This window comes from Hyla sarda, chromosome 5, assembly GCF_029499605.1.
Source record: "Hyla sarda isolate aHylSar1 chromosome 5, aHylSar1.hap1, whole genome shotgun sequence".
In the NCBI taxonomy this organism is placed as follows: Eukaryota; Metazoa; Chordata; class Amphibia; order Anura; family Hylidae; genus Hyla; species Hyla sarda.
In genome coordinates this window covers 200,889,704-200,901,955 of record NC_079193.1, presented here as the reverse complement: position 1 = coordinate 200,901,955, position 12,252 = coordinate 200,889,704, and the positions used below count along the sequence as shown (strand labels likewise).

The 12,252-nt window shown below is 40.6% G+C and overlaps 1 protein-coding gene across 1 annotated transcript in view; it reads left to right on the top strand.

The window, feature by feature from the left end:
* The window catches only part of CDH9 (cadherin 9), a 212,072-nt gene that overhangs the window by 102,366 nt on the left and 97,454 nt on the right, over positions 1 to 12,252 (top strand). The window contains exon 3 of the mRNA XM_056520966.1: positions 10,967 to 11,261. Coding sequence (XP_056376941.1) covers positions 10,967 to 11,261 — 295 coding nt within the window. The remainder of the gene's footprint in view (positions 1 to 10,966; positions 11,262 to 12,252) is intronic.

Sequence of the window (12,252 nt, the reverse complement as noted above, 5' to 3'; positions counted from 1 at the left end):
ACACATTACATCTTGTACATGTATTATATACACACACAGCACACATAATGCACACATTACATACTGTACATGCATTATATACACATACAGCACACATTACATACTGTACATGCATTATATACATGCAGCACACATACTGCACACATTACATACTGTACATTCATTATATATACACAGCACACATACTACACACATTACATACTGTACATGCATTATACACACACAGCACACATACTGCACACATTACATACTGTACATGCATTATACACACACAGCACACATACTGCACACATTACATACTGTACATTCATTATATATACACAGCACACATACTACACACATTACATACTGTACATGCATTATATACACACAGCACAAATACTGCACACATTACATATTGAACTCCAAAGCTGCAAATTTATTTATTTAAAAAAAAAAGTCAGACATCCGGGGCCCTCTTGTTTTACTGGGTGCCCGGGGCCCGGAGCACGAGCTCCATGAGCACCATTGTTAATCCGGCCCGGACCGCACAGCTGCAGATGCCGTGATCTGTATTGATCACAGCATCTGAGGGGTTAATGATGGACATCTGCGCGATCGCGGATGTCCGCCATTACCGGTGGGTCCTTGGCTCCTGATAGCAGCCGGGACCTGCCGCACATGACGCGAACAGCGGTCCGGTGCTCGCGGCCATGTCGGAGCATAAATGTACGTCATGGTGCGTTAAGTACTACGGCACCATGGAGTACATCTACGTCCATTGTCATTAAAGGGTTAAACAGCATAGCTCCTGTTGCTAGGACATTTCTACACCTTTCAGATATAAGATATATATAGATAGATAGCAACAGGAGAATACAGCAGCACACTGCTAGCACAAAGATGTAGATAAAACATAAGTATATAGATACAACATGAGAAGCTATTCAGCTATGGTGCAGTAATGAAATAGTGAGATACTTAGCTTGCAATTTGGTGGCCAAATAGCTTGAACCGTCCCACCACGGTAAGGTGATCTCATTGGGATGGACCCTACACTATGAATATGCCGGATCTGAAACATCGAAGCCACCTTATATACACCTGATAGAGGTGGGTGGGGTGCAAGAACCAACATGGAGGTAGCCACTCCCCCATATGTGTAATACAAAACAAAGAATAAGTTGGCCATATTATACAGACCTGGCTAACAGGTGCAGGCTGCTGGGCTAAATATAAAGCAACAGGACAATACAGCATCCAGGTCCTTATAATAGTTTGAAATTGCAAGCTAAGTATCTCACTATTTCATTACTGCACCATAGCTGAATAGCTTCTCATGTTGTATCTATATACTCATGTTTTATCTATATCTTTGTGCTATCAGTGTGCTGCTGTATTCTCCTGTTGCTGTATATTTAGCCCAGCAGCCTGCACCTGTTAGCCAGGTCCGTATAATAGTTTGGAATTAATAGTGCTGGCCAACTTATTCTTTGTTTGTATTACACATATGGGGGAGTGGCTACCTCCATGTTGATTCTTGCACCCCACCCACCTCTATCAGGTGTATATAAGGTGGTTTGGATGTTTCAGATCCTGCAATGCCTGCTGATCTATTCACACAGAGGCATATTCATAGTGTAGGGTCCGTCCCAATGAGATCACCTTACCATGGTTGGACGGTCCAAGCTATTTGGCCGCCAAATTGCAAGCTAAGTATCTCACTATTTCATTACTGCACCATAGCTGAATAGCTTCTCATGTTGTATCTATATACTCATGTTTTATCTATATCTTTGTGATAGCAGTGTGCTGCTGTATTCTCCTGTTGCTGTATATTTAGACCAGCAGCCTGCACCTAGCCAGGTTAGCCAGGTCCGTATAATAGTTTGGAATCAATAGTGCTGGCCAACTTATTCTTTGTTTAGATAGATAGATAGATATTAAATAGAAAGATAGATAGATAGATATAGACAGAAACACAAATAGATATGTCACATATAAGCAGACATCTCATCTTCTCTGTACTGAGCACAGGAGGGGAAGTGCAGCAATTACTACTTCGTGTCACAAATCGCAATATGAGCCATCACAGCTGTCAGGTAAAAGGTGCTGAATGCTCCATGTTCCCTGTCTATATCATCATGGGTTAAGGAGTATATTTGTCAATTAAAAATAACAGTGTGATAAAAAAAAAAAATCAAGTGTTTTTTCCCATAGCAACCAATCACAGCTCAACTTTCACTTTTACAAGAGTTAATCGATATATGAAAGCTGAGCTGTGATTGGTTGCTCTGGAAAAAAAACTGAGAATTAGGGTTCCAGGCTGATTGATAAATCTTGGCAAATATGGGGAATTTATCAAACATTTTCCTCAGTTTTCTGGTCCATTTAATTTTGCCTTTTTTTTTCTTTGACCTTTTTAGACATGGTTATCAAGAATTTCTACCTTTTCTTAATTACTTTTCATATTAATGATTTTGTCCTAAAAGGTTAGTTTAAGTTTAGTTTAAGCTTAGTAAGTGTCATTCAATCAATGGCAAAAAAAAATTACATATCAATAATACTCACTGACAAAAAAATAATGTTCCAAGAAATGTTGGATTGCTACAAAACGTGTTATACAGTTTTGCCTTAGGGGACATGTGGCACCATCATTGCATGTCTCTGCATGTGGAATTTCTAGAAGCTTCGCAGAAGTAAATTTGGTGTCATGGCACCTATTAGGTGTATTGCCATTGACAGCCAGCCACCATTGTCTTTATTTGTAGTAATGTCATAAATGAGAAACTTTGAGGACTGCTATGGACTACAACTGTCCCGTCCTAAGCAATGAATACAGGTCATGTGTGGGATCCAACAACGGTCAGTTTAAATATGGAGGTGCTGTGGTGAGTTATTCAGTCAGGTCTTTGCTGTGGAGCAATACATTACCATCATATAAGGAAATCAGTTACCCCTTGTAGTGACATGAACAGTTCAACGATATGTTCAGGACATCCTGCAGCCACATGTGTTGTCTCTCATAGCAGAGCCCACAAAGGTAATACTTGTCCACACATCAAGGGTTTCACATGAATGTCTCTGCAGTTTGCAACTTTTCCTTGGCTAACTAGTAGCCAGATTTATAGTGAATCAAGCATGTGTGGCAACCTACAAGTGTGCAAGAATTACAGACCCAGTTACAACATTTGTGGGTGCAGCAGAATGTTATGCAAGTCCTGTATGCCTCCGTGCTCAGTCATATCTTATCTTGTGTCCAGAGTATAGGCAGCCCAGCAGGGTACAAGAGCTTTTTTTCAGTTGTACAATTTCCCAACCTCCCTACAACCCCCGCCCCCCCTGTAAAAAAAAATAAAAAAAAATATTATTTTCACTATAAAATTATATTGGCTTTCATATATCATCATTACGTTCATATAGATAAAGTTTCATGCGATTCCTTATTGGTCCTTTTTTTTTTTGTCTAATTGTACATGACATGACAATATCATATATTTTGTGCAAATAAAACTGGCATAAAGTAAAAAAAAAAAAAGTACTATATAGGAAGGACAAAAATATATATATATATTTTTTTCTAAATAGAGAAAATAAAATGAAAAGAGACATTTATCTACCCCACTACAGGTCCCATGGGGGCTTCTTTTAGTACCTTAATGCCTAATAATATTTTTAGGGCCCTCCTGCTCAACCAATCACTTGACACAGTGGTGTGCTGTCTGGGCAATAGACAAGAAACAAGGAAATGGTAGGGGCACACAGGGAAAGAGGTTTTATGGACTGGTATCACTTTTTTTTTTTTTTTTTTTACAGCCTCATCATTTATAACACATTTTGAGGGGACACTGGAATACCCCTTTAAGGACAAATATTCTCTAGGGACACTTGTATGACATCTATAAATAAAATCATTATTTTTACTGTTTATTTAAAGGGTTTATCAAGGGATTAAAAAAAACTGAATTAATTTATTTAAAAAAATACTCCCTGTCTGTTTCCAGGTTGGGTGTGGTACAACTTGGCTCCATTCACTTCAATGGAACTGAGCTGCAGAACCACACCCAACCTGGAGACAGACTGGGAGTGTTTTGTTTTTTTATAGAAAGGAGCTCTGTTTTTCTACTCCTAGATAACCCCTTTAATAGGGCACATATGTGTGCTTCATATCAATTATAAAAATACATGGTTGTGATGTTTCAACAGAAATACCTCATGTCTTTTCGGTTAGTTTTAATTTTTTATGAAACATGCTAAACTGAATATATATTACTGTTATACCAGGTAATTTACTATCCAGGCAGGGCTGCCAAATATCGAACAGCTTAATGCCAAAAGTCTTATTACATCATAAAGATCAATTATGATGAACAGATTGCATTGGTAATGTAATATTTTATCTCATATGACTCACAGGTTTTACTAATAAGATGATGTAAAGATATAATTTCTGTTTACCTGAAACACTTGCTACAAAATGCTACAAAATATTGCATGCTAGGTTTCACATAAATACACAACACCATGATTTTATTATATATTCTATCACTGTGAAGGTAGGAATGTAATTCTGGTTAGGAAGCAAATAGAAATTAGAAAACAAACAGACAGCATCAGAATAATTTGAAATGTGTGGCTGCTCAGCCCCAGATGGAGTTGAAACTTTGTCTCATATAAAGAACACAAATGTATTACATTTTGGAGCCCTGCAGTGTTTTCCATTTGTAATATATGATAGAGGTCTGTTAAACCTGGATCTGTAACTATATCCTTACAATTCTACTGAATCAGTACAGTGTTCTTTTGATTTTGCTCCTGAATTCCCTGATAAAGGGAAAAGAAATGTGAATAACTACTATAATAGACAATGATACTATACTATTGAGTCTCTGGATTTGATTGTAACATAATCATATAGGAAGTCTACATGGCACCTGTGTACAACTGCTATTTACTACTGTGTTGTCACTGCATTGTTGTCTTATTGGACTTTTTTAGTAGTTTATATTAAGTTACTGTGGTATTATATGATAAAAGTGTGGAAGTATTATTTGGTAACAGTATTATGGTATCATTTATATTTTTGCTGAGTGTCTGACATGCCTATTGCATTGTGTGACTTGTATTTTGTTTGGGCTATTTACAATTTTTCATATTGGTTAGTAAATCTCTGTCCAAATACAAAAATCACAGTAAAATACACATATGCTTCTTTGTGTCGCTTGTGCCAAAAACTGAAGCAGAAATAGCCTTTTTTCATTAGCAACATCATGTTCGGGCATGGAAATGTACAACCCTGAAGTAGCCTACAATCTCTCTTCCTGATGATCTGTCCTAGGTGACAGACCCGCAACTGGGCAACGTTCTCTAGACTGAGTAAGCGCAAGATGTAGAATAGTCAAGCAAGCCAAAAATGGTAACTGTCAGACACACCAGGGACTTAGTCAGGAGATAAAGAGTTAAACAGGAAGTGCTGTCACTTGAGTTAGAGGCATTGCTACGGCAACGCATGATAATGTTGTCACTGGGCAAGGAGAGAGCAGACTACACCAAAGATATGGGGTGGATGATGCAAATTCAGTGGAAAAACATACAAAACATACCCCAGGAATTAAACCTCCAAACTTGAAAATGTTGAAAAAGTGTCCCTAAGCAGTGTACATAAATAGTAAATGGCATGTACCTGTCATTAGGAATAGTTAATCCTCATCCTTGTGAGGAATTTATAAACCCACTGAGCCAATTATCTGAACTTTCTTTTTGCAAGCACAGTTTTTCAAATAAAGTGCACAGCTTTTTAAAATGTTTTTAGAACAGAGTGGGCTTAGTAGGTTACAGCAGATTTACTATAATTTATGCAAGACAAAAGATTTAAGTCTGTAGCATATGCATGCTATAGACAGAAGGGGCTCTAAACTTTGTGAGGCCTTAGGCAAAACTTGATAATAAGCCCCCCCGTCTATGAATATAGGAGAATGGTGGTCACACAGTATTTATCCACCACTATACAAGGGACATATTATTGTGCCATACCGTTACCAACATATAGTGACTGGATAATGCCCCCATATCGATACTGAATAAAAACATATTCAAACTATTTCTTCCAGCCACAACTCATCTCCACAGAACCTGCCAGACAAACATTTTATGCTCAGCACCTTTTTAACACTTATAGTGCTCTAAACAGTAATAATAACCCCCTCCCAGTAGAGTGGGTAGATAAGTGGATTGGAAAAGAGTAGGGAGATCCCTTCCATTAAGTAGATGGGTTGCTCCGGAAGGTAGACAGGTCTTTTCACAGGATTTCCCTCATTACACAGGAGTTTTATATATGGGCTTACCTGGTTTAGGTATGGTAGTGATAAGTGAGGTCAGCATGTCTTGGTCCTGGGGCCTTATGAGATGGGAGAGATTCAATCGCTTTCCAAACTTCTTGTTGAGTGATCAGAGAATTAAAATAAGAAAGCAAGTGTTCTGGTAGGCGGAGGAGATGTAGTTCCTTAAGTTACATACCTATAAGTTTCTAGACCTGGTATAGCTTGTTCCGGTGTTACTGGCCTACATTGGTCATATCTAGTTATTTGTGGGATTGCACACACAATTGAGTGATTATATTTTTAACATTATTAATAACAGTTACGTATAAGTCACCTTCCTTTTACTTATGTGTATTTTTGGATCCTTGGTACAATTACTCATTATTGGTCATATCACATTCCAAAAAAAAAAAAAAAAGCAATCCATCAAAACAAGCCCTCATGTGGCTCTTTTTGTGAAAAAATAAAAGGACTATTAGAAACTCTTAGAAGATGGGAAAGTACAAATATGGCAAAAATGGCAACAACATAAGAACATAAACATAAGAGATTGGAGTAGGTGAGATGTTTTTTTTTTTTTTAGAAAAGCGGTTGTGGATGACAGGTTTCAAGAGGGAGACATGGAAGGAATTCGGCATCTGTAGAGAGGAGGGCAGATGGAGAGAATAGGCCACTGGGTTTAGATGTTTCTTGATCTTATAAGGACCCAGATAGTGAGGGCCCAGTTTATAACTGGGTACCTTAAAGCGGATATACTTGGATGACAACCAGACTCTGCCACCAGTAGAGAACTCGGGAGGAGAACGCCTTTTCTTGTCCGCTTGATACTACATACGAGATGTTGCATACAATAGAGATTGGCGAGTCTTATGCCGGATGGTGGAGAAATTCTGCACCTGCTCATCAACCACAGTAACTCTGGAGGAAGAGGACAAGGATGAAGTCCATAAACCACAAAGAAAGGTGAAGTCCCAGTGGATTCAGAGTCCTTATGATTGTTTGAGAACTCTGCCCAAGAGTGATACGAAAGTCTTTCCAGGGGGGAGGTGCTGTACACTTGCTGGTGCTGCAGAGATGAGATGCTTAGGAGGTATGATATTTTGAGGAGGAGATTCTAGGTCAAGAACATCAGAAGACCTGGAAAGATCGTCTGCTCATAAATTCTTCTCTGCTGGACAGAAGTGAATGTAGAAATCAAATCTTGGGAAGAACAGTGACCAGTGGGCCTGCCTATGATTGAGTCGATTGGCATTCTGGAGTTAGAGCAAGTTTTTGTAGTCAGAGTATATAGTAACTGGATGTACAAAGCCCTCCAAGAGATGACACCATTTTTCCAAAGCCAGCTTTATTGCCACAAGTTCGCGGTCTCCCATAGTATAGTTTTTCTCTGCAGGAGAGAAGGTCTTAAAGAAAAGCCACAGGTTACAATTCTTCCTTTAGAAGACTTTTGCACCAAGACAGCACCAGCTCCAACAGAAGAAGCATCCACCTCCAAAATAAATGGTTTGCCTGGATCGGGTCTAGGCAAAACCAGAGCTGAAACGAAGGCAGACTTTAACTGTTTGAAAGCCTCTTCAGCCTCAGGAGTCCAAACCTTATGATTAGAAATCTTCTTGGTGAGAGAGACAATGGGCACTACCAAGGTGGAGTAATGAGGACTAAATTGCTGATAATAATTGGTAAAACCGAGAAAGCGCTGAATAGCTCTTAAGCCTGATGGTCTTGGCCAATCCAGTACAGCAGACAATTTGTTAGGATCCATTTGAAGACCTTGACTAGTAACAATATAACCCTGAAAAGGATGGCTGTTTATTTCGTAAATACACCAGTTTAGCATAGAGATGATTGTCTTGGAGACGTTGTAAGACCTGGCGGATGTGGGAACAATGAGTCTGAACATTGGGCGAGTAGATGAGAATGTTGTCCAAATAGACTACGACACAGGAGTATAGGAGGTCCCAAAAGATATCATTGACAAACTCCTGGAAATCTGCAGGAGCATTGCAGAGTCTGAATGGCATCACAAGGTACTAAAAATGTCCATCTCGAGTATTAAACACAGTCTTCCATTCGTCACCTTCTCATATGCGAATCAAGTTATAGGCTCCACGAAGGTCAAGTTTTGAGAAGATCCTCACTCCAAGCAGAAGATCAAATAATTCCGAGGTCAATGGAAGTGGATAGGGGTTCTTGACTGTAATTTTATTCAGGCCACAATAATCAATGTAAGGTCGCAAAGAACCATATTTTTTTTTCCACAAATAAGAATCTGGCTCCGGCAGGGGAAGAAGATTTAATGATAAAGCCTTTTTGAAGGTATCCTTGAATGTATTTTGACATTGCCTGAGTTTTGGGAATAGACAAGGGGTAAATTCTACCCCGATGAGGTGTGGTCCCGAGCAATAAGTCTATAGGACAATCGTAGGGATGATGAGGTGGTAAATCTTCAGCTTGCTTCTCACTGAATAAGTCAGCAAAGTCCTGAAGAAATGAGGGCAAACCAGGCAGTAGAGTAGAAGGAGACTCCAACTTAGACATAAGAGTATTAAAACAGATGGTGCTGCAGTAAGGTCCCCAAATGAATATTTCTCCGATTTTCCAATCCAGCTGCGGGGCATGGAGTTGCAACCAAGGTAGGCCTAGCAGAAGAGAGGAGGTGCAATGAGGAAGTACATAGAAGGACAAGTTCTCCTTATGCAAGACTCCAACCTGCATAGATAAGGTTTCAATACGGAATAAGACAGTACAGTCCAGCTTTTCTCTGTTGACAGAAGAGATGTAAAAAGGCTTCAAAAGGCGGGACACAGGCAGACAATACCTATGGAGGCATCAATAAAATTTCTTGTGGAACCAGGGTCCAGGAAGGCAAGCACATAAATAGTCTCTTTGGAGAGTAGAGAAAGCTGGACCATCAAATTCAAGTGTGGAAAGGAGGTATTAACACCTGGGGAGGCCTCTCCCACAAAACCTAGGTGCGAGCATTTCCCTGTGACTGGGGATGCAGAGGACAATCTCTGAGGAACTGATGCCGAGGTTGTGCAGAGTCCCTTTCCTGAAGTTGTTCCTCACGTTGTCCAGAGAAACAGATATCAATCCGAGAGGCCAAGTGTATGAGATCATTCAGAGTAGAAAGCAGTTCCCGGGCAGCAAGGGCATCCTTAATATGGCTAGAAAGACCTCTTTTGAAAATGGTACACAGAGCTTCATTATTCCAAGATAGCTCTGATTCCAGGGTATGGAAACAGATGTCATACTTGCCTACATAGGAGTTGCCTTGAAAAAGACTTGTGCAGGTTCTTCAAATACAGCTCGGAATTCTGTCAAAAAGGCCTGAAGACTAGCTGTGAGTGGATCACTGCAATCCCATAACGGGGTTGCCCAGGCCAGGGCCCTTCCAGTTAAGAGATTGACAACAAAGTCCACCTTGGCTCCTTCTGTTGGGAACTGTTCCACCATTAGTTCAATGTGCATAGAGCACTGTGCCGCAAATCCACGACAAGACTTGGGATCCCCTTCATACTTCTCAGGAAGAGACAGATGGAGCTTGGGTCCCAAGGCGACTGCAGGAGCGAGAGGCAACACAGGAGCAGGAGGAGGCTGTGGCTGCTATGTTTGCTGCTGGGCAGAAAACTGCTGCATCATGGTGGACAACTGATTTAATTGTTGCGCCTGCTGGGCCAACTGCTACGATGGAGAGCCACGATAGAGGCGAGATCCGGGTTATCGGGCAAATGTACCCCAGCGGGATCCATGGCTGGATCTTGCTGTCACAACGCTGGATGTGGATCCACTGACCTGTGTGGCAGATGACACTGGTATTCACCAGAGCCTGCCACAAGGCAGGATAAGCTTGCTGCGGCAGGCGACACCCAGGTCACTACCCCGGATACGACTCGACCACACATGTAGCTGGGCAAAGAGAGGTACAGAAGGATGAGGCAGAGGCGTAGTCAGACTTAGCAGAAAGGTCAGGGCAGGTGGCAAGGATGAGTCGTCAGTTAATGTAGCAGAAGGGTCAGAAAACATGGGCAAGGCCACAGAACAATAGAAAATCTTAATCTCAGGCTATGGGGCTTTGAAGATCCGGCAGAAAGGAAGGGGAGGAGATGCCTTAAATAACCTGGCAGAAGGACCAGGCACCAATGAAATGGCCCTTTAAATTTCAAGAAGCCAGCGCGTGAATGCCCTAGGAGGTGGGGGCGCGCGTGCCGGGAACCAGAGAACAGAGCGGAGGCAGGTGAAAAGCAGGTCGCAACTCATATGGGGGCGGGTCCCACGATGTGAATCGTGGCGAGGAGAGCAGGGAGGTGAGCGCTCACTGTTGGATCACCGGGCCGGAGCGCTCACCGTAACAGATGTGAGTGCCAAGACTGTCTATAGTTGCTAGACGAAATGGAATACAAGTATTCATCCCTAGAGGCTTTCACAAAATTTTCCGATGTATTTTGTGCAAAGCACTTTGTATTGAGCAATAAAGTGCTTATGAAAACTAAAAAGTCTAAGCACTTTGATCTAGTGAGTAATACATACTTTAGTAACTGGATACTACTGATCAAAACTTATGACTGGTCTCTATTATATTACAGTTTTTTCAGAAAAGCTAAATAACTTAGTAACATTATTTTTAATATGTGTAACAATCCTTTTTTTCTTTGTTTTCCTTTCAGTTGTACACAGACCAAGATAATGGAGAAGGAAATTTAAAGTTTATTTTATCTGGAGATGGAGCTGGCAGTGTTTTCACTATAGATGAAAATACTGGCGATATCAAAGCTGCAAAGAGATTGGATAGAGAAGAAAAGTCAGTTTATGTTCTTCGGGCCAAAGCAATAGACAAAAAAACAGGAAGACAAGTTGAACCAGAATCTGAGTTTATAATTAAGATTCATGATATCAATGACAATGAACCAAAGTTTAACCAAGATGTTTATACTGCAACTGTCTCTGAAATGTCAGAAGTCGGTAAGTAAAATGAACATATTATTAACCACACCGTGCACTTGACAGGTAAACTAAGAAGCAATTATTAACAGGCTCATATATGAGCAAATTTGCTAAATAAATATATGGTGGCCTATAAAATGCAATAGCATCACATTTTATGGAACTATGTCTGAATGGGCACTCTCATTAAAAATGATTTTTGTATTGCACTCCTTATGGTAAATCAAAAATCTTTCTAATGTACTTTGTTTAAAAGAAAATTAAGTTTTCTATGTTTCATCTGTGATTAAAAAAGCTGCCACTAGGTGTCTCCCTTCTTGTCCAGAGCACATTTTCCCCCATCTTTTGCAGATACTTTGTACTCCTGCTGGCCTGGCAGAAGTCCAAAAGCAGGAAATGCTTCGGGGGGGGGGGGGGGGGGGGGCAGGGGAGGAGCAGCCTTATCCAATCATAGCTCCTCTTACACTGAACTGCTCTGGGCTGTGTGTAGCAGAGTGAGGGAGGAAGTTCTCCCCTGTATGGCTTCAGATGATGTCACGCCTGCTGGGTAACACCCCTTCCCAGTCTGTGAATCTGACTGAGATTGAGCAGAAATTACAGAGCAATATCAAGGGAGAAAACTAAAAAAATGATACAAATAAAGGCAGGGGGTGGTTTATCATGATGGGGGCAATGAACTGGGAGGATTATAAAATTTAACAAGATCATGAGAGTTACTCTTTATACATATCGTTGCACATATTTATTAAAGCTAAAACACATAAAAGCAAACCCTTATCTCTGGACATGTGCATAGATCCTTTAGACTGCATGCAATTTTACACTGACCAGACCAGAGCATGGAATCCAAGTAAGAGTATCTATAGGTCTTAGATCTTAGAAAAGCCCTCAGTTAACAGATGGACATGGCAAGGATAAAAAGAGAAACACGGACAATTAAGCAGAAGGATCAGAATGTTGACACAGCAGAAGGACAAGACCTAGGGCTGAAAGGTGTAGGCATGGGACC